This window comes from Acomys russatus, chromosome 6 (genome assembly GCF_903995435.1).
Source record: "Acomys russatus chromosome 6, mAcoRus1.1, whole genome shotgun sequence".
Lineage (NCBI taxonomy): Eukaryota > Metazoa > Chordata > Mammalia > Rodentia > Muridae > Acomys > Acomys russatus.
This window is the reverse complement of record NC_067142.1, coordinates 76,079,357-76,102,288: the sequence shown is the minus strand read 5'-3', so window position 1 is coordinate 76,102,288 and position 22,932 is coordinate 76,079,357. Positions and strand designations below refer to the sequence as shown.

At 41.3% G+C, this 22,932-nt stretch overlaps 1 protein-coding gene across 1 annotated transcript in view; it reads right to left on the bottom strand.

Moving 5' to 3' along the window:
• Dnah14 (dynein axonemal heavy chain 14) overlaps positions 1–22,932 on the bottom strand; it is a 212,252-nt gene that overhangs the window by 126,163 nt on the left and 63,157 nt on the right. The window contains 9 exon segments of the mRNA XM_051148372.1: positions 1,226–1,315; positions 6,317–6,488; positions 8,857–8,933; positions 9,980–10,166; positions 11,832–11,900; positions 13,471–13,616; positions 15,267–15,320; positions 15,896–16,127; positions 20,707–20,960. Coding sequence (XP_051004329.1) covers positions 1,226–1,315; positions 6,317–6,488; positions 8,857–8,933; positions 9,980–10,166; positions 11,832–11,900; positions 13,471–13,616; positions 15,267–15,320; positions 15,896–16,127; positions 20,707–20,960 — 1,281 coding nt within the window.

Here is a 22,932-nt window from a genome sequence, read left to right as displayed (position 1 = left end):
TCTTGTGGAAGAGTGGGGGTAAGGATTGAGGGAGCTGGAAGGGTCAAGTGTAGGCAGACGGTTATTGTGTAATTCAAATGCTGATTTCTGGCCCCTCCCTATCTGGTTGCAATCCTTGTTACTACAAGAAGAGCTAGAGTCAACTAACCCAGGCCCATGGGGGCTCACAGAGACTGAAGCCTGAATCACCAACAAAAAACCATATATGGGCTGGACCTAGATCCCTTGCACACATGTAGCAGATGTGTAGCCAGAACAGGGGCTGTCTCTGATTCTGTGGCTTGCCTTTGGGTTCCTTTCCCCTATCTGGGCTGCCTTTTCTGGCCTCAATGGGATAGGATGTGCCTAGTCTTACTGTGACTTGATGTATCGGGGTGGGTTGGTACCCATTGGGAAGGGCTCTCCTTCTTTGAGGAGAAGGGGAAAGAGAAATGGGGCAAGGAGAATTTGAAGGGGGGACTGGGAGGAGAGGAGGGAGGGGGTAAAGGGGGATTGGGATGTGAGGTGAGTAAATATATTAATGAAAACCATAGGATACAAAAAGCCCAAACTATAATGGAATAGGGCCTACTGGATTAAAATTATCTTCAATACAACTAGAACATAGTAACACTTCTAAAAAGCTGAGACTTTGAAAATTTACTCATAATGCACACAAACAATAAACAATTATAATGTAAAATACACAATGAGAAACATACATTTCCTATGAAAAAGATAAACAACCAATAAAATACATAGTGAGAAATAATAAAATATACAATGAGAAACATATACATTTCCTATTAAAAAGATAAACCAAATGAAAAATGAGTACAGTATATAATCTGGCAATTCACATAAAACTCAAACAGCTAAAAGTTTTTAAGAGACACAGAATATTACAAGGAACCATGGGTAGGCACACTCTAGTGTTTGTGAAAATACACAACATAGGTCCACAGCCAGGCAGAACGGCAAGTTTAAAGATGGGATAGCAATGGGATTCAGCCTATTTTACCTTACACTTGTAGGGCTCTGACAAGTATATATTATTAAATAAAAGTAAAAATATCAATTCAATGCGTTGAATTAAGGTGAGATACAAAGTCTAGGAAAACACTTAAAATGCTCCGTGCTTCAGAGTACCCTAGCTGTTCTCTTTTGTTCTTACTGTGGTTTTGAACTTGATCTTACTGACGGCAACCCAGGTAAAGAACCTACTGAGATGCAATTTTATACTCACCTGAAGTTGATTATAAAACTGTATGATCTTTTCTTTCTGAGATGGCCAGTGTTGAAAGCCTAATTGTTCTGTTGCAATAGATATTGCTTTCTAAAAGGATATAAGTATATTAAAATACATTATAATGAGTATGTATATAGGCACATGTGCATGCATCTATCTATCTATCTATCTGTCTATCTATCTATCATCTATCTATCCATCCATTTATTTACCTGTTGCAGTTCTGGGGATAGAACTCAGGGCCTTGCACAAACTAGCCTAAGGATCCACTACTGTGCCATGCCCCCAGCCCAAACCCTTAAATAAACTGTAATAATTTAGAGCCTCTTAACTATTTATTAACGATTGTAGTTTACAAGAACATTTATTTTATTTTATTTTTTTAGTTCACCAACTTCCTTGAGAATAATGAAAGCCATCATTTTATTTTCCTCACCAGAAATGTGCAACACACAGAAAAGTTTATGTTCACAGACCTTTGGTAGCAAATTCATAAACCCTCCCCCTCCAACAAAAAATCCTTACTTTCAGATTTATTAATATATAAAATCATATACACAAAGCAACAAAAATGGACTTAGCATGTGGTGTTTATGTCAGGGCATATATATATATATATATATATATATATATATATATATATATATATATATATATATTTTTTTTTTTTTTTTTTTTTTTTTTTTAGATTATATGAGGTTTATTAAATTAGCATGGGGAGAGAAGGAAAGTGGGTAGGAGGGGTATCCCAGAGAGAGAGATAGACAGACACAGAGACAAAGAGAGGGGAGAGAGGAAGAATAAGAGCATATATTTATAACAATAATAATCAAAGAAAAGGAGGCCATCAATTTATGAGGGAGTGAGGTGGGACACAGGAGGCACTGAAGGGAAGAAAGGAAAGGTGGGAGTGGTGATGTACTTATATTTTAATTGAAATATATTTTACAAATATTTAGCTACAAATATTAATTCACCCTACATTAAAATAAAATGTAAAAGGTGGTTCTAGCACCATTGTGGTGGCTTTCAATTTTGTAATGATTAATGTTTCTAAGGAAATGTTCTAAGACAATAAACAAAACTGTTAAGTTGTAAGCATGATTTACTTCCTTAAAATGTCTAAAACAGAAAAAAAAAGAAAGAGAAAAAGAATCCGCCCCCCCCACAAACAAAAAAGAATGGGAAGCTGTGTTTCCTTCTAAAGGAGGGTTTATCTCCACGTGGATAATTGGTAATTGTGTCTCCCATCTGCTCCTGTCTCCCTGCATCTCTATAATGACAAAGAACAAGGCAGAGAGAAGAGCCACTGGCCAGGACTAGGCAGTGGAGACCGGCAGCTCCTAGGTGAGACAGAGAGAGGCAAATGGTGAGTGTGTAAAAGGCCTCACAAACAGCCAGATGAGACCGCTCACCTAAGGCCCCAACCTCGAGCAGTTGAGTCGTTATGATGCTGATCTGGGTTGAGGAAAGAAGCCGCACAGGTGTGAAATCAGAAGCATCTATGGTGAACACTGAGCCACCAATTATGGTCCTTGAGAGATGTCTGGCAACCCGTCCCTCTGGCTACACATCTTAACAGAGTTCTTACTTTGGATTGCTTCTGGATACATCTATAATCTTGCTGTAAGTAATTCAGAACTATATGTGATGCTTCTTGGGAGGGAGTTAAAAAGGGGGGAAGACAGGAAGGGAAGGAGAAGAAGAAATTTCAAAAGTGGATAAAGAAAGCAGGTGTTCAAAAGATAAGAGGAATCGTGTGATTTATTCCAGAAAAAACAGACTTTAAGTCAAAAAGCAAGAAAAGCAATCAAAAAGAGTAATCCTGTAGGATAAAAGGTCAGTTCAGCAAGGCTATAAAAAATAGGCATAAAGGTATTTGTACCCAATATTGCTGTTCCTGAAACTGTAGCATAAATACTGATGAACTTCAAGGGAGAGGCACACCACAACCCAGCAACAGTGGCACACTCTAGCACTCTACCTTCAGCAACTAGCAGAGATACCCAGGTGAAGCAGTCACAGACCACTCCCCATCCAGCAGCTGCAAAAGTGAGTTCTCCTTAACATCACACGGGAAGCTCTCCGTCTTACAGCTGGCCACAGACAAGCAGCAGCAAAGTTAGAAGGCAGCAACTTTGAATACTAAACAAACACAGGGAATGAAACGGGGTTCAGAAGAACCCAGGGGGAGTGTGGGAGTTAGCTCTCTTCTCCTTTGACTGGATCAAACTCAAAACGGTCAGGCTTGATTGCAAGCAATTCAGCTGCTGAACCATCTCATCGGCACAGAAGCTACAAAATGTAATGAGACAGATTATAATGGCTACACTGTATGCCGGGAACTATGTAATTAGAGCGAAGGGAGGATGAGGAGAACTTTATATACACCCATGGCCAAAACCAGAGACTCCTGGGGCTGGAGAGATGACTCAGTGGCTAAGAGCACTTACTGCTCTTGCAGAGGACCTGGGTATGAGTCCTATCACCCACATGGTGGCTGACAGTGGTCTGTAACTCGTGTTCCAGGGGATGTTACATTCTCTTCTGCCTTCTGCAGGCACCAGGCATACACATAGTACATAGACATACATGCATGCAAAATACCCAAGCACATAATAAAAAAATTATTTAAAGAGAAGATTTCAAATAAATAACACAATGTTGTACTTTAAGGAATTAAACGAAAAAACAAGAGTAACTGAAATTCCAACTTAGCAGTAAGAAAAAATATTAAATAAATACAGAACTAAGTAAAGATTAAAAATATAAATGATGAACAAAAGTTTTAAATCAGTATGTGTGCACGGTACATGTGTAATGATGGTGCATGTGTTCATGTGTGCACATTCATGTGAAAGCAGAAGACAGCCTTGGGGGTTGTCCACCTCTTTTGAGACAGGGTCTCCCATTGGCTGGAGCTCACTAAGTGGACTTGACTGACTGGCCAGTGAGTCCTGGGAACCTCCTGTCTCCACCTCTCCAGCAGAGGATTTTAAATGTGCACCACCACGCCCAGATTTTTATGTGACTGACAAGGATCAAACCCAAGTTTTCAGTCTTAAAAGGCAAACACTATAAAGAAAAAAAAAATCTTTAGCTAGATAAAGAAATTAGAAAAGTCAAATAAATAAAACTAGAGACCAAAAAGAAGACATTATGATATATACCACAGCGACAAGAAGGACCATTACGTAAAATTACGAGTACTTGCATGCCAACAAGCAAGAAAAACAGAAGAACTGAACAAATACAACGCACCAAGGCTGACTAAGGGAAAATTAGATGCCTGAGGAAAGTCATAAAAACAAAGGATGAGATTGAATCAATAATAAAACATTTCCCATTAAAGAAAAGCCCAGGACCAGATGGTTCCACCACTGAAGTCTATCCAGCATTTAAAGAATTAGCACTAATTATTTTCAAACTCTTTCTTAAAAACACGAAGAGAGAGAAGTCTTCCAAATCCCTGTTTTTTGGGGCCAGCAGTATATCAATATACAAACCACCACAACAAAGAAAAAATAAAGATCAATATATTTGAGGATTATGGCTGCAGAAATCCTGAATAAAATACTAGCAAATGAAACCAAACAGGACAGTAAGAAGATGGCTTCCCTGCTGGGCTTCGCCCCAGCGATGTAGAACACTTTACAGCACAGAAAGCAGTGAGCATCCTCACACTAACAGAACAAGGGACAAAGCTGTCACCTCCACAGACAGAGAGAAAGCATTTTCTTGGAGGAAACTCTAGTCTTATGAACTTCCATTAGTGAAAAAGAAAACTAAATGAATTTTAAAAACTTACTAAAAAAGACGGAAGCTCTAGAAGAAGACAGGAACACATTTCAAACACTAGAAGAGATGCCAAGTTGTCGGAAGCAGAGGGTGTGTTAAGTCAAAGGCTGGTCAGGTAAGAAAACAGTCATGTGTAGGCTCAGACTGCCAGGCTGTCTAGGAAAGAAAGCCTAGATTAGGAAACGCATAATGGGATGAGCTCAAAAGCATGAAACTGAAAGCCTCAAAATAGTGCTTTAGTGTGCACTCAAAAATATGTGTGTAGACCCACAGGCTTAACCTTCGCGGTCACCTAGAAGTGCAATGCTTCACTTAGAACCTTGTATCAGAATTACCAAATAAAAACCTTGACACTCTGAAAGAAAAAAAAAATAGTGCTTTGTTCAATTCCATACGAATACACTCTACAATGTGAAATGCAAGTGTGTGTATAACTGAACGAGGCTGTGCCAAGGAGAACCACGGCGATTAAGATCCACTTATTTTCAGGCCATAATAGAACAAGTACGGTCACACATCCACTCTGAGTGGTTTTTGAGAGGAATTCTCATGATACTTCCTGCATTATTTATGGCCATGTTTTCCACATGCTTTATATGTGCTAAAACATAATATGTAACCTGTGGTTGTTGCATCAAGGCAATTACATCCCCTGATGACATAGTAAAAGCAGCTATAAAGCTGTTTATAGTGAACTTCCTGAAATAACTTAAGAAAAAAAAAACCATCCCTCAAGTCAGGGCCAAGGCAAAGGGATCAATATTTTCAAAGTCTGGAAAGCTGGAAGGAACAGGGAGCGGGGAGCAGAGGAGCAGGTAGAGGAGGGAGGGGCATCCATCATAGGCTGGAAGGATGACCTGGCCGCCAGATGGAGGAAGCCAGTTTTTGTCAAGATAATTTTGATTCCATACTTACGGCAATGCCAACTGAACAGTGGCTTTGCTCATGCAATCACGCATGCCTTAGGGAAGCATTGCAGAAACACCCCGAATGCAGTAAACACATATGAGCAGAACGGTTAAGTTCTCCAAAGAACAGGGAGTAAGCACCGTGGTGTAACAGCAAAACAGTGTCGTCCCTGAAGAAGGGAACTCAGCACACAGCACCCCACTGCCATCTGTGCCTCCTTCCTCCCGCCCTTGGGAAAACTATGTCCGCAAGTGCTTTTATCCAAAAAAATCCTATAACGTTCTCCATAGGGGTAGAGTATTTCAGAAAGAGCCAACGTATTTAAACCCACACTGATTTCACCTGCAAATGACCTGGCAGTGTTTCCCATGGTCTTGTTACCTCCAAAGCAAGGTGAGGCACTTTTGAAACTCTTGCCTCAGGAAAAAGACAGTCTATGATCCTTTGAAAAGGTTGGACATCTTCAGGAAGAAACTTTGATAAACTCGCTTCTTGGATTGCCTCAATAATGATCAGGGATTCGTCTATTTCAGAGAGATTTTTTTTGTTGTCACTGTGGCCATTGAAGAAAACAAACACGAACAATTATAAGCCTGTTCTGTGGATAATCTGGCTAAATATCCAGCTCTTGAGCATTTTTTTGTCTTTTCTTTTTATTATACTTTCTAAAAATGTTGTGATTATGATAGAGTGCATCATTTCTGAACTTCCCTTTCCTTGTTACAAACCATCCCGTGTCCTTTGCTTGCTAAATTAAAGAGGAGCTTTGGGAAATTCCCCTAAGGAATACAAGGGAGGGAACCACTTGTGTAGGCAGGAAAAATTACATCTCCCCAAAGATATATTCATTTGTTTAAATTCTCAGAATCACTGAATACTCAACATGGCAAAGTAATGAGTTTTTCCTGGTGGCAAAAAATGCTGTTATTCTTTGTTTTCATTTAGGCAAGATTTTAAGGGATATTCAAAGCCTTTAAGGAATAAAAGAATTTTTGATTATCTTTACTTTTTCTTCATTAAAATGCTTTTGTTGTGTATGTTACATATACATGTAACTGTGTTTCACAAGAAAAGTTTACATGAGTATATAATGCACATATAATTTCCTATAGCAGATATATACACATATATACATGTACCATATAATATATATTGAGATTATCCCTTTCTTGTCCCTTCTCCCATTTCAATTAGTCCCCTTTACTCTTCTACACAGTTCTGCATCTTTTATATTATATATGCAAACATAATTTTGTGTGTCTGTATGAAGCCTAGGAACTACAAATTAAAGAGAATTATATGATATTTATCTTTCTGAGATTGGCTTAACTTGCTTGATTTGACTTGAATTGTGCTTTTATTTTTCAGAGGAGTTTATCCTAGACCACTCAGGTCTGAATGCAAGCACTGTTTCATGTCGCATGAGTTGCAAATACTGTCTGCTCTAGTTTGTTATGTTTTCAAATCCACAGAAGTAATTTCTAACTTGTCCTTATAGAATCATCTTTAAGTCGTTTGAGATAAGTAGATCCTTATCTATTATAAATATTTTCTTTTATCGGTTCTAGAATTTTTTTTTTACGTGTATGGATGTTTTGCCTGCATGTATGTTTGTGTGAGTGTGTCAGATTCCACAGAACTGGAATTACTGACAGTTGTGAGTCACCTTCTGGGAATTGAACCCAGGTCTTCTGGAAGAACAGCCAGTTCTCTTAACCACTAAGCCATCCTTCCAGCCCCTTGGATTCTAGATTTTGAGTTTTAGTTTTAAAAGTCATATGAGGCTTGTGATGGTCAGTGTTGACTGTCAATTTGATGGAATTTAGAATGACAAGCTTCTGCTTATGTCTGCAAAGTTCTAGACGGGGTTAACTCTGCTAGGAAGACCCACCCTAAATGTGGGTGACGCCATTCCTTGGGGTTCTGAATGGGATAAAAAGGAGATGAGGAGCTGAGCTTCCTCAGTGCAGACACACGTGCTCCTGCTGCCATGATGGATCCTGAGTCAACCCAAACCCTCTCTTCTTGGTCAGGAATGTTGCCATAGCAGTGAGCAAATCACTAACAGAAGGCCCTAGGTGAACCCCAGCACGGGAGAAGAGTCTGCTGTGCCCCAAGAATATCAAAGACAGTTTCTCCTCCGGATGGTTTTATGGTTGAAGTTTGTTTACATTTACGTTCCTTGATTATTTTACAGTTTGTCTTGGTAAATGGTGCAGCACATGGCTCCCACCTGATCTTTCTGCAGGTAGTGGCTAGTTTCCTTCCTAAAGTACCAAAGTCAGTGGCACTAAAGTACACATAAAGTCCCTTACATAAAATGCTGTGTTTGTATATAGTCTACACCATCCTCCCATGAACTTGGAATCATTTCTAAATTACTCATAGTGCCTAACGTGGCATCAATACTGTATTGACTAGCAATGTTCCATTAACTACAGACAATGACAAGAAGAAGTCTGTGCCTGTTTTATGCAGGTACATTTTACATTTCTCCCAAAGGTATTTTTCTTCTAGAAGGGCCTTCACTTCTCTGCATGTTTTGTTTTTTTTTTTTAAAGATTTATTTATTTATTATTATGTATACAGTGCTCTGTCTGCATGTACACCTGCAAGCCAGAAGAGGGCATCAGACCACATTATAGATGGTTGTAAGCCACTATGTGGTTGCTGGGAATTGAACTCATCACCTTTGGAAGAGCAGTCAATGTTCTTAACCTCTGAGCTATCTCTCCAGCTTCTCTGCATGTTTTATCATGCATTAGTAACACACCTTTTAAAGAATGAGCTCTGCTGAGAGTGGGAGCCCATGGCCTGGGGCTAATTCAAGCCCCTGCCATTCTGTCTCACTGCAGAGCTCTGATGGCCTCCTGTATTAGCTTGCCCTCCTTATCTAACACTAAATCCAAAATTCAACTGACCATTTATACTCTTGTTTCTTCTTATCTGTCATTATTAAAACTGTCTTCAAGGTCCTCATGCCAAAGTCATAATGCTCCTAAAAGACAGCATTCAATATTCGAGTTACTTACAGTTCTCAAGGAAAAATAGAACCAGTTAAAACAATTATATGCATATGTACCTTAGTAACCATCCATCCTTTCTTATGGTCTTTCTTCTTTTTGCATTTTTTGAGGCAGGGTCTCTCTGTGTAGCCCTGGTTGTCCTGGAACTCACTCTGTAGACCAGGCTGGCCTTGAACCCACAGAAATCCACTTGCCTCTGCCTTCTGAGTGCTAGGATTAAATGCATGCACTACCACCACTACTGGGCTTATAACCATCTAATCTAGAAAAGGAGCTATCTGTACAAATCCAGAAAGCCCAATTCTGCCTCTACTGCTCTTATTTCTTTTCCAAGTTGGTTGCCTATGTCTTTGTCCTCCATTTTCCCTTTCCCCAGAGTTTTTCTATGTCACCCAGCCTGGTCTTGAACTCTTGAGCTCAATGTTGTCATTGTTTCAGCCTCTCCAGTACTGAGGACTTCAGGCCACACTACTGAACTCAGGAGCAGCGTGAACAGTCACATAGCATCTGTGTTAAACTGTCTAAGAACTGGGAAGAGGAAGTGGGAGACTAATATTAGAGAAAGGATGACTTTAGGGAAGAAGTGGTTAGCTGTCCAAACCTTTTGGGTTCGAACAAATATCCAAATCCCAGAATGATTCTCAGAATGGTGTGGGACTTGACTTTGCAGCTGTAGTGGCTGCGCTCCCACGCGCAGTGCTCTGTGGTGCACTGACATACAGCATCAGACCAAGGGTAAAGCCTGGTGTTAGGGTTTTTACAAGTCCTCCCAGTTCCTGAGATGCACAAAGAGCCGGAGGACCCTGATCCGGAGACTGACATCATGAGCAGAGAGAGCAGATGTGATCGGAAACGACATGGATGCCATCACCTTTTCTAGACCTGGGAACATGGACGCATAGCTACTTGGAAGACAGACGTTCCCATTTCCTGGTGGGGCTGGTCCTGCTGATTCGTGCCCAATAGCAGAAGCATCTGTGAGTCACAGCTATGTATTTGGAGAGAGGCAGTTCCTCACCTGTTTTGAGAGCTGCTTGTCAGCTAAGTCGTAAATGCTAACTAGCTTTCCAGACAGCGATCTTGCATATTTGAAGCCAAATGAAAATAGAATTGCTTCAGTGATTATTTTATAGTAGGGCATCATCATCGCCACTGAGCGAAACAGAGACTTTAAGTTACCCGGGAGCTCGACTCGGCCTCTATGCCTAAGGAGGAAAAGAAAAACAGCAACAATTATAATACAAATCCTTTTGTATTTGCAACTTTTCAAATTTGAAAGTATATTCCTTTGCCCTCAAATAATTCTTTTTTTTTTGCATGACCAGAATGTGAAAATTAGTTTACAAGGTGATTTTAACCTTTCACCCCATGAGCATGCTGGTCTATCGGACTTCCTGTGTCTTGTCACACAGCTCACCTCAGCCCAGCCCCTTCTGATTCCTTGGGCTAATGCAGCACTTGCTCAGATATCTGGTGAACCTAGTCTTAGGTCAGAGACTTAATGTAACATCACCCATGTGGACAGGGCACAGATGATGTATCTGAGTTGTAGGGGCTGTGCAAGCTCCACAGGATGGAATCCAGACTTGCTACCATTATGAGGGCTGAGAGGCAAGAACCTGTGGCTGGACAGGCGACAGACCTGGCAGAGCCTATCATGATCACCCTGCACACTATTAATCTGGCTCCCCAGGATTTATCCTTGTAGATTAGAGCATTACAACCCTCAGCAGAGAAGTTTCTATATCATTGATGGTAATGGACACCGAGACTCACAACTGGCCAAGCTGCAGAGAATGAGAGACTGCAGGGTGCTCAGCCACCAGGAGATGTCACAACCCCACTCTGAGGTTCTGGGATCATTGTGGCAGAGCAGGGTGCTCAGCCACCAGTAGACGTCACACCCTTGGGCCAAGGCTCAGGGATTACTGTGGGAGAGCAGGGTGCTCAGCCACTGGTGGACGTCACAGCCCCATGCTGAGGCTCGTGGGTCACCATAGGAGAGCAGGGACCATAATCACTACAAGCAGTGGTAGTGGGCGACTACAATGAAGCACAGGGAGCTCATGAGATAAATGGCAAAAGCCTTCTTTTAAACTGATTTTTGTTTTTCATCATACAGATGATCATACAGGAAGTCAGTGGAATTATTTTTTGGGGGGAAAGTGTATGATTTGGAAAAATTGACAGGGCAGTTGAACATACAAATTCCCAATGGTTGTGACAGCATCAATGTCTAAAACCTGTGTAAGATCAAACCAAACAAAGCCCCCATCATGGACGGTCAAGGTGGGCTCTGGTTTTGTGCCTGTAGGGGAGGTATTGGCAACTGACGGCTGCTGGGGAGGAGAGTTGGCTCCTAGTGAGTTTGCTTATGCGTCTGTGGATGGCCACACACCCAAGAGTATATACAGGTGGCAGGGATTGGATTTGATTTTCTTAAAACCAGGACACAAAGTTCCGTGGATACAGAATGAGGGGTGGATCTGGGAGGAGTTAGGACGAGGGAGGTGAATCTAATCAGAGCACAACGAGGACATTCTCAATGATTTAGTTTTAAAAAGAGTCTGGGGGCTCAGAGGTTAAGAGCAGTGGCTGTTCTTTCGAAGGTCCTGAGTTCAATTTCCAGCACCCACATGGTGCCTCACAACCATCTATAATGAGATCTGGTGCCCTCTTCTGGTGTGTAGGCACACATGCAGGCGGAATACTGTATAAATAATAAATAAACAAATCTTAAAAGAAAAATAAAACATAAGAAAGAGTCTGGAGGGTGAACAACTAGTACATAATATCCCCACTCAGAGATAAGACTAAAGCACAGGACTTTAGTCTGTGTACACACTCCCATTAGACTCATTCGTCCTTACCCGGGATTGATGGTGATCAGCACTGCACATGACATATTGATACGCATTTCCTTACCGTCCAGTTGGAACCTAAAAGGCAGTAAGGCAGTCATCACTAAAACCGCTCTGTAGGCTCAAGACTATAGCGAGTCAGGGGATTTTCTTAAGGTGGTATTGCATTTAGATCCAAACAAAGCATACTCAGAACAACAACACTGAGAGAGGAGAGGAGGAGAAGGAGGAGGAGGAGGAGGAGGCTTAATCAGAGCAGAAGTTGAGCTCTGCTGGGATTCAGGTCTACTTGATCTCATCTAAAGATGAGAGGGAAGCTTCTGGGACCAGTTGGTGGGAGGCACCCTCAGATGAGCTGAGTTACACAGGGAAGAGAGCCCGGGAAGACCTCACTCGATGAGCTGGGGCTGGAAGACCGACCACAACAGTAGGCACAGGACAGAACTCCTGCCTTGGGCCACGGCCCACTCTCAGCCCCCTTCCTCCAGGTAGGACATACTGGGACTCCAGGCTGGAGAGACGATGGCTCAGCACAGGCTGCTCTTCCTGTAGACCCAGGTTTGGTTCCCAGCACCCACGTGGTGGCTCCCAGTGGCCTGTAACTTCAGCTTGAAAGTATTCAATGCCTCTGGTGCACAGATGCACACGCAGGCGAAACACCCATGAAGTAATAATAAAATCTCAAAAATTAAAAAGAAATATTTGGGCAACTGTGCTCTGCCAAAACCTTCAGTGTCCTGTCACCGGCAGCACTGGCAGGGACAACAGCCAGACTTTCTGGAGTGATGTCTTACTGAGGAGAGTAGTTAAAACTCGAGGGACAGAACAGCCAGGACAAATTCAGGACAGAACCTGGGCACAATGTTTTGCAGAGGTTAATGCACAGAGGAGGGTGGTAAAATGCAGGTTACTGTGCCTCCATCTTTATCCACAGCCTGTAAGCTCTGATCACTTACAGGTAAAGCCACAAGTTAGCACCCATCAGCGTGAGTAAGACATGCTACATGACTAAAGATCCATCTGTGTTTTTAAAGCAAGACATGTAAGCTCCAGAATGCATCAGAAGAGAAAACTTGGTTGTTATTAATAAATATCAGTAACTGTAACGTACATATGTTTTGTTGTGGTTTTTCAAAAACCACCTTCATTTAGGATGGTGAAACAGAAGGCTTAAGAGTATAGCCAGTATTTTTGTTCTTCAGTGAGTATAGAATTAAAGAAAACAACCTATCCATGAAGAATTAAATAAAGTATCCTTAATTCTTGTTCATTTCAATATCCTAAGATGAAAGAGACTCTAAGAAAAAAACAGTAACTAGAGTATACTTCTGTCCAGATCTGGCAGCTCCTGGGTTCTCCAAAGTGTGAAAGGAGGGTGGATACCTTTAAATTGGCAAGAAAGTTGAGAACACACACACACACACACACACATACACACACACACACACACACACACTTTCACATTGTTTGCCAGAGAAAACATTCAAGGCAACTGTCATTCATTTTGCTATGCGTTAAACAAAACAAACAAACAAACAGACAGACACAACTAAAGAGACAGCACTTAGTTAAGAAAAGTGCTCAACGCTTATTAAACGGCAAATGCGTATCAGATTATCATTGCAAAGGCGTAACCTTGACCGGATACCTGACAGAATAGAGATCTTTTGCAGTCTTGATTGACAGGATCTGCGAGGTAATGACTGATAGGACTTCTATATCTGTTCTGTTGAATTCGTCAAAACAGCACCAAGCTCCAGACTGCACCAACCCGTAGAATAACTTCCCCATTATCTTAAAAAGAAAAGAAAGGCATCGATTACAGACAGAGAAGGGGAGCTTTTCCGCCTGGGTAGGAAGTTGTGTGTGTTCTTCTTACCTCACCCAAAACAAGCAAGCCTCTCTCCGTAGGAAGTTTAGCAGTTGCTTAGACTCTGGATGAGTTCACTGCTGTTTCTTTTGAAAGCTTAAACACAAATTGCACGTTCCTGGGATCCAGGCCACTGGCAGGCGCCGCCGACGCTAACTGCATAAAGCCGTTTAGGACTCAGTGCTGCACCCTAGTGGAGTCTTTATGACCATTCTGTAGCCGACGCGAGTCAAGTGTCAGAAGGCAGATACGTGCCTTTCTCTGGAGCAGGCGGACTCCTTTGTGCTTTAGCTGGGGCTCCAGGTGAGGCAAATGGTGAAGAAGGGGGGGGCGGGGGGGGGAGTGGAGCGGGTACCATATGGCTCCGAGGAGCTTGTAAGCAGGTGTTATGGAAACACAGTGCAGCCTGTTAAAGGCCCTATTAGTGTCAACGATAAAAATTTAAAGATCTTATTGTAAGCACTCCTTCTGATGTTCATTTTCCTGTAGATAAGATGATGGAAGATGGGACAATTTGACTCCCTATTGACATCTGCTGAACTCTTCCTTGCTGTCCCAGCTGTGTCTGCAGTAAAAGGACTCAGTCAATCCCACCCTAGATGTCTTGAGGACTGCATGAGTGCATTGAGAAAACTACAACACAACTGCAGCTGAATGGTACAGCTCCCGATGCTGCAGACTGGATATGTTTAGAAGTTTGTGCCAGAGTTTTATTTTATTTTATGTCATCATAAGCCTTTGTGAACTCTAAAACTCTGTAACAGTTTCCACTGAGGGCATGGGGGATCCTTTCCCCTGACAGCCTAGCGGAGGAACTGCTCTGACGGATGCTGAAAAGTTGAGTAGATGACTGGTCCAAACAAAAACCTCTATGGCTTTGAATGATGTCAGAGGCTAGCCCTAAATATCTCTGCCAGGGGGATGCAGAAAATTAGACCTTGTCTTTAAGTTTTGGGGACTAATCAACATGTAAAACAAGCTGCAGAATTGGGGGTGCGGCTCAGTTATAGAGCATTTGCTTACCAGGGGTTCAGCATGAGAAAACAAAACCCCCAAGCTGCAGTGCTTGGAAACTTTGAGTTAAATTTCTAACAGACAAACAGGGAACATCATTTTAATAAAAATATGTCTAGATTGTTTTAAAGATGTCTTAGACAATCATCATTATTAATTTAAAAATTGTTTTTGGTGTTACCATTGTAGCCTCTTTGACTTTAATAATTACCTTTTCAGTAAATAAATGTTCAAGGTAAGAATTTAAATTTGTATCATTAAAGACATACCCTCAACTATATATACATGCTTTTTGCATATAAGATTTTGTTTAAAAAGAATTCCACTATCATAAAAATTGAGAATTATTGCTTTAAGGATTTCAGTTGAACCATTTAAAAGAAAAATGAACACATAACATTTTAATTTTCAACTAGGTTCTATGTTTCTATCTCTATTCATAGAAGAACTAATAGTACTTACAGTCTTATCAATACATATTTTATATTTTTCTTAGTTTTTCATTTCTCAATGAATTACTTTACATGTGCTTTTTAAAAGTGTATATGCTAAGGCTTTACCTTGTAATCCAGATCTTCAAAACAGTTGAAGACCACACAATGTTTACCGAAGCTCTGGGAAACAAAAACACTGTTTTAATATAGTTCTGGAGTGAATCCACAGAATGTTTAGACTACCAGAGTAAGAAAATCTATTAAGCAGTTGAGAAAAATCATAGCATAAAAACTGAATTAGATACCAAGTCTAGAGACACACAGAACAATGCGGCATGCATGAGCATACCCTGCTATAGGAGAACTGACTGATTTATAGAGCTGGAACCATGATCTACACAACTAACAACAACAATAAAAGCAAGAGGAAACAAAAAATAAAACCAAATTTCACAGACCAGTATAGTAAACTTGCTCCCCCTGCCCCCCCCCCCCCCCCCCACCCCTGGCCTACAACACTATTAGTCAGTTAGCTTATCTACACAGTAGTGTTCCAGGTAAAGGCAAAGACAATTGGCATAGTGAGACCCCCAAGTCCTTTCCCATCGTAGGCGTTCAAAATTTAATTGATGGAGTGTTTCACTTAATGAATATGTTGGTAAAAACAAGGAACATTTTAATGGCAGGAGCAGTGTAAATCTAAGAAACAATTGAAGTCTCTTCCGGCAGGAATTCTAGATACAGTAGCTACTTACTCTAGCTAGGTCTTTAACAGTCTCAGTTTTTCCTACGCCTGATGGCCCCGTAGTGCAGCCTCCCAGGTTGAAGTACAGTGCCATAGAGAGAGTTAGCCAGCATCGTTCTGTGAGGGGAGTGATGACGAGCCTTGGGGCACAGCCCAAGTACTCATAGCCATAAACAAAACTGGTGTTTCCTTGAGATATATAGCACAACTTTTGCTTTTCATTCCATTTATATAGCAAATGTCTGAAAACAATACTCACATATTATTTGAGGAAAAATTTTTTTGCATATAGAAACATCATCATTTTAAAACAATTTAAACAGACCCATAACCCCCACACCCATGTTAAGAAGCAGTAATTAAAAATCTCCCAACCAAAGAGAAAGCCCAGGACCAGAAAGATTCAGTGCAGAATTCCACCAGACCTTCAAAGAACTAATGCCAGTACTTCTAAATTATTCCACAGAGTAAAACTGAAGGAACATTTCTAAATTCTATTTATGGAAGCCACGATTGCCTTGATAGCAAAACCATACATAGATTAAATAATAAAGGAAACCATACACTGATATCCTTTATGAACATAGATGCAAAAATTCTAAAGGAAATACTTGCAAGCCAAATTCGAGAACACATCAAAAAGTGCTATCCACTATGATCAAGCTGGCTTCATTCCAGAGACACAGGGACAGTACAGCATGCCTAAATCAATAAACGTAATCCATCAAATAAGCAGATAATAAGACGAAAGACGCATCATCACCTCTTTAGGTAAGAAGATCCTTTGTCAAAATCCAACATTTTTCATAATAAGAGCCCTAGAGAGACTAGGACTACAAAGGGCATACTTAAACAATATAAAGTCAAATAATATCAAGCCCTCAGCCACCATCTTCATAAAGGGAGGGAAAAAAAAAGTCAAAGCGTTTTCACTAGAATCAGGAACAAGACAGCATTGCCCACTCTCTCTCTCCACACCTGTTCTATATAGTGCTGGAGGTCTTAGCTAGGACAATAAGACAACAGAAGGTGTAGTGGAGAATTTTTTTTTTTAATGTTCTGTGACTATGTTTTTGTTTTAATACCAGGTGTGGGATATGGGGCTGCTTCCGATTGTCCACAGCAGCTGACTATGATTTGTCTCATGTTCTAGCAGTGGCGTGATTTTGCCAAGGGAGGATAGTTTACGTCTGGGATTCTGAGGACTCTCGAGAGGTATATATAATGCTTAAGCCCAGAGTCGCTCTAGAGGGTGGCTGCTGCCACCTCTGTTGCTGCTTTTGCTGTTTTCAGGATTGCTGTTTGCTGGTTAGAGATAACCTGATGAGGGAAATCAGACTCTCCCCAAGGAACTGGGCTCCCCTAGTCAGTAGGAAGCAGTCTAAAGAGACCTACATCCCCTTCCCCCTCTAACTTTCCTTCTTGCCTACCTAGTGTTGGGGGGTTGGAAGACACTGGGGTCGAGAAGGGTGGTAGATATAAAAACCCAGCAAAGTAGCCAAAAAGCCCAGCTACAGGAAGGAGATCAAAGAGATAGAAATAGGAAAGGAAGAAGTAAAAAACAAATAAAACAGACAAACAAAGCTTATTTGTGGATGATATGACCGTACACATAGAACACCCTACAGATTCCAACAGGAAATGTCTACAGCCAACAAACACTTTCAGCATAGCAGTTGGATACAAACTTAGCTCACCACCCCTGTAGCCTTCCTGTATAAAACTGACAAATGGACCAAGGAAGAAAACAGGGAAACAACACCTTTCACAATGACATCAAAAATATCTTGGGATAACCCTGACCAAGCAAGTGAAAGACTTGTATAATAAAAACTTTAAGACACCAAAGAAGCTATCGAAGGAAGAAAGATCTTCCATGTTCATAGATCTATCAACAGGATTAATATTGTAAAATGGCCATCCCACTAAAAGCAACCCTCAAATACTCCTCAGATTACTCTGCAAAATAGAAACTGAAGGAACATCTCCAAATCCTTTTTCCCCCTGAAGCTACCATTACCCCAATTTTGTGAGTTAATTTTGTACCCTGTTACTTTGCTGAAAGTTTTTTTTTTTATCAGCTGTAGGTGGGGTCGTTATGCCTTTTATGCGTAAAATCATAAAAGAAACCTACAGACTCACAGCAATCATAAATATCCAACACAAGTCTTCACCTTAACTGAAAACAAACAAAGAAACAAACATCACCATCATCAACAACAAGACAACCTTCAATTTCATCTGGAAATCCAAAATCTCCGGGCGGCTACAGCACTCCTGAAAAAAATGTGAGAACTCTGGAGCATCGTCATCCCAGACTGCAGGTTGTACTTGTAGCTGTAGTAAATAAAAGCAGAATGATGTTGGCATAAAAACAGACTCGTTGACCAATGGGAGAGACTTGCGAGACCCAGAGTAAGTCCACACACCTACAGACACTTGAGTTTTGACAAAGAAGCCAAAGCTACCCACGGAAGAAAAGATAGCATTGTCAACAAACGGTGCTGCTCAAACTGGAATGGCTGCCATGTAGAATTAAAACAGACCCATGTCCGTCACCCTGCACAATGGATCAGGGCCAGTTCCCTGCATCTGACAGAGCTGACAGTAAGGCATTAACTTGGGCTCATTGGCACAGGAAGGGGCTTTCTGAATAGGACACTGGCGCATTATGGCCAACAGTTAATAAATAAGACCCCATGAAGCCAAAAGGCTTCTAGACAGCAAAGGACACCATTATTTGAGCAAAGCGACAGCCTACAGAGTAGGAAAAAAATCTTTACCAGTTATATATCTGAAAGAGAGTTACTATCTAGAACATGAAAAGAATGAAACTGGACATCAAGAAAAGAAAAAACTCATTTAAAAATGGAATGTAAGAATAAACAGTGAGTTCTCAAAAGACGATGCACAAATGGCCGAGAAAGACTTTAAAAAATGTTCAACATCCCTAACCGTGAAGGAAATACAAGTTGAAACTACTTTGAGAGTTCATCTTACCCCTGTCAGAATGGACAAGATTAATAACACAAATGACAGCAGAAGCTGGCGAGGGTGTGAGAAAAGAGGAACACTCACTCACTGCTGGTGGGGTGCAAACTCGTCGGTGCGAAATGGGGAAAATTCATCGCTGTAAGATCCAGCTCCGCCACACTTGCGCATATCCCCCTAAAGACTTTACATCTTACTCCAGAGACACTTGCTCACCTCATTAGAGAAGTTTCTTCTTTGGGTAGATGTTAATTGACACAGAGACTCATTAGTGGACGACGCATAGAGAGTGAGAGGCTTTGGAGCATGCAGCCCTGCATGGGATGTCCTTACCAAGTCCTCCCCTCAAGGATTGGATCGAGGCAGGAGAGGTAGAAAGACTGGAAGAGCCAGAGGTGGTGGATGGCTCCAAAGAAACAGTGTCCTTCAGACACAGCAGGGCTGATGCGCATATGAACTGACAGAGACTATGGCAGCATGCACAGGACCCGCACAGGTTCAAACCAGACACAGCAGGGCTGATGCACATGTGAATTCACAGAAACAGTGGCAGTATGCACAGGATCCGCACAGGATCAAACCAGACAAAATCCCAGGACTGAGAAGGGATGTGGACAGATGCCGCCACCCCAACCAAGAAGCTTTCTCTAATGGAATTGCACTGAGTGTATCAACCGCGCTCCAGGGCAGGTGCTCATGAGTAGTTGGCCAACACAAAATGAAGTCTATATTTTTGTGTGATTTTGTTTTGTTATTTTTGTCTTATTGGTTTTTTTTTGTTTGTTTGTTTTGCTTTTTGAGAGAGAGAAAGAACATAAAGTTAAGTGGGTATCGAAGTGGGGAGGAACTGGGGGAAGAGATAAAATATGATTAAAATATATTACATAAAAATAATAAAACAAACAAAGCAAAGTGCTAAAATAAATGGGAATATAAAATTTACCCTTGACTGTATTAGATATTAGAAATCATGAGCTATAGCCTTATAATAATCTAATAATCCTTACATGTCTTTAACACTTTAGAGGTGTGCTGCTTTTGAACCACAGATAAAAGCTGATACAATCAAGAATTACAAGAACCCTTACACAGCCACTGAGTTCCACCTTTGAGCGCTCTTCTTTCCTCACCACACTTCCAGTTCACTCTATGATGCAGTAGTTTGTGAATCCTTATTCATACCTCTAAATCCCTTGTAGAACAACAGGGCAGATTATAAAGAAGTTAAAAATCCCAAGTCAATATTCAAAATAAAACTTAAGATAAAAGCAATTTAAAACCATTTGTATGCTGCCACCTTGCAGGTGCTCAGATGAGAGAACACCTAACAGGCAAACTCCGAAGCCCTTTTCATTTCATGTAGGCTTGTCATCAGTTTTGCCCAGCAGAGGTAGTAGCTTTCTCTAGCCCTTCACGGTTTACTGATTGACTCCAAGCAAGAGGAGTTTCCGAGTTGGCAACTTGGCTAGAAATGTTGTTCTGTGTGATTCTTCTTCCTGTTCTGCTCCACACTGGGGGCACAGGAGAAAAAGAGGCACGGGGGGGGGGGGGGGGGGGGGGGGGGGGCGGCGGAGGACCTTTCTGAAACCTGTCCCCAGGCTGAGTGACAACAGACAAAACACACATTGCCACATGGAAGAATGCCGTAAATGCTGGAAGACAAGGCACAGAGAAACAGCAGAGCAGGACCGAGGAGGGAGGGGAACAACCACGGTGCTTAGGAGAGCAACAGGTCCTTCAAGTCCAAACCAAGATGGACGGTGTCGAAAGCAGAGAACTAACAGTCTATATGTAAGAATGTATAGTGTAGTCGAGTTTGTAGCCACTTACCTTGTCCACTCAAAGTCCTCTGCGCTGGAGATGCTCTTCGCAAGCAGGTCAGCCATGATGTCTCTGCAGTGAACCCAGATGATCAGCATTGCTGCTAGCATGCTCTTCAAGCGTGGGTTGCGAGGACTCAGTGTGACCAGCGCTGCCATGCTGTCCAGACGACCCATTGCACAGGCATGGACTGCCTTTAGCTTTTCTCTTGAATTAGAACTCATAAAACCTTTCATACAGTCATTATAAAACATGATCTGGCTCTGAAAAAAAAAAGGGAGAGAAATATACATGAATAGAGATATACAATTTTATTTTTAACTAGTATTTGTTTCCACACATTAAATATGGGGGTGATTAGTATGTAAAGGAAAGTACACATACATTTGAGCTAGAGACTACATTTGGCTGATGCTTCTAGCTTACTTATATTTTCTAAATATTTTTTAAAAAGATTTATTTATTATGTATATAGTATGCACCAGATGTCATTATAGATGGTTGTGAGCCACCATGTGGTTTCTGGGAATTGAACTCAGGACTTCTGGAAGAGTAGTCAATACCCTTAACCGCTGAGCCATCTCTCCAGCCCCTATAGTTTCTAAATCTTACGTTTTAAAACTTTGCTTTATTTTTTGATGGCTTAATGTGTGTTCATATTGAATTATAGACATTTGACCTCCTGGCACTCTCTCCTCTCAATCCTGGTGAAGTGAGTTGAAGCCCTCTTTCATCTCTCAACTTTCCTGTTTGTGTGCCTGTCTGTCCCATTGGATTTAGTTGTGGTTGTTTGCAGGAGAAATGGTGGGGTGCTCAGCCATAAGTGGGTCACTTCTATCATCCCTTCCAAGCCTTGGGAGACATTAAGAAAGAAATGCTAGATGATGCAAAGCACCAGAGGCCGGGGAGATGTGCTGAAAATAAAATGTCTTCTGAATGCGACATGGCCCTCGCACTCATGAACTCGCTGCATCGCTTTAGCTGCAATCTATTGTATTGTATTGTACGATCATCTGTATAAGACCACCTCCCCCACGAGTATGCTCATAAGCATCTAGTCATGGGAGGAGCAGGGCTCACAAGGACTCATCCCTCCCCACGGGCCTCCTGACAGTTCATGGTGGTCACAGGAAAGGGTGTCACTTTGTACAGCTATACAGCCACTGTACATTGTCCATGGTCCATGAAATAAAGTTTATGTTGTTGTTGTTTGGTTGTTGTTGTTGTTTCTTCTTCTTTTCCTTCTTCTCCCCCTCCCCTCCCCTCCCCTCCTCCTCCTCCTCCTCCTCCTCCTCCTCCTCCTCCTCCTCCTTCTTCTTCTTCTTCTTCTTCTTCTTCTTCTTCTTCTTCTTCTTCTTCTTTTCAAGACAGGGCTTCCCCCATGTCACAGGGCCCTGGCTGTCCTGGACTCTCTTTATAGACCAGGCTGGCCTCGAACTCACAGAGATCCGCCTGCCTCTGCCTCCCGAGTGCTGGGATTACAGGTGTGTGCCACCACCGCCTGCAAATTTTACATTCTTAATACATGATCGTGAATTTAAAACCTGAGCACATTAACAATGGTAGAAAATCCCAATATTAAACTAGCGCTGTCTTCCCCAGAAGATTCTAATGTAGTACCCTAGCATAAAAAGTGTACCTCTGTACTGTCTGATTCACCTGTCACACGTACTCTTCCCAGATAGATAAGAGCTGTGCAAAGAGGCTGGGTTAAAATCAGGCTGACTGCGGAAGTTTAAGGAAGAAGAGCTTCCAAGTTTGTAAATCAGGTAGATGTGACTTCAGCCCTAGTTTAGTATCTTCTGGAAGGCAGTCATGTTCAGATAAGGAGGCATAATGACACCAATTTGAAATATGCTGGATCTGAAGTGCTTGAACCCATGAAAGTAGAGGTATACAGCCATATAAATGTGAATAATTAGCACACAGGAAATGCATATGGCAGTGATATTTTTACAGAGAAAGGTTAAGAGGGTTGATGGTAGAAACTTGGTACATTAATCAGCATTCTTTCTTTTTCTTTGCAGACAACAGAAACTAACTTCTAAAAAGCATTTAATTTTATGAGTTTATGATAGAATTACATAATATCCCCCTCCCTTGCTCTATTTCAAGATTATGATCTCGTTTTTTCACTAACTGTTGTTACATCCTTCTATGTAAATACATGTATGTATGTATATATATATATATATATATATATATATATATATATATATATATATATATATATAT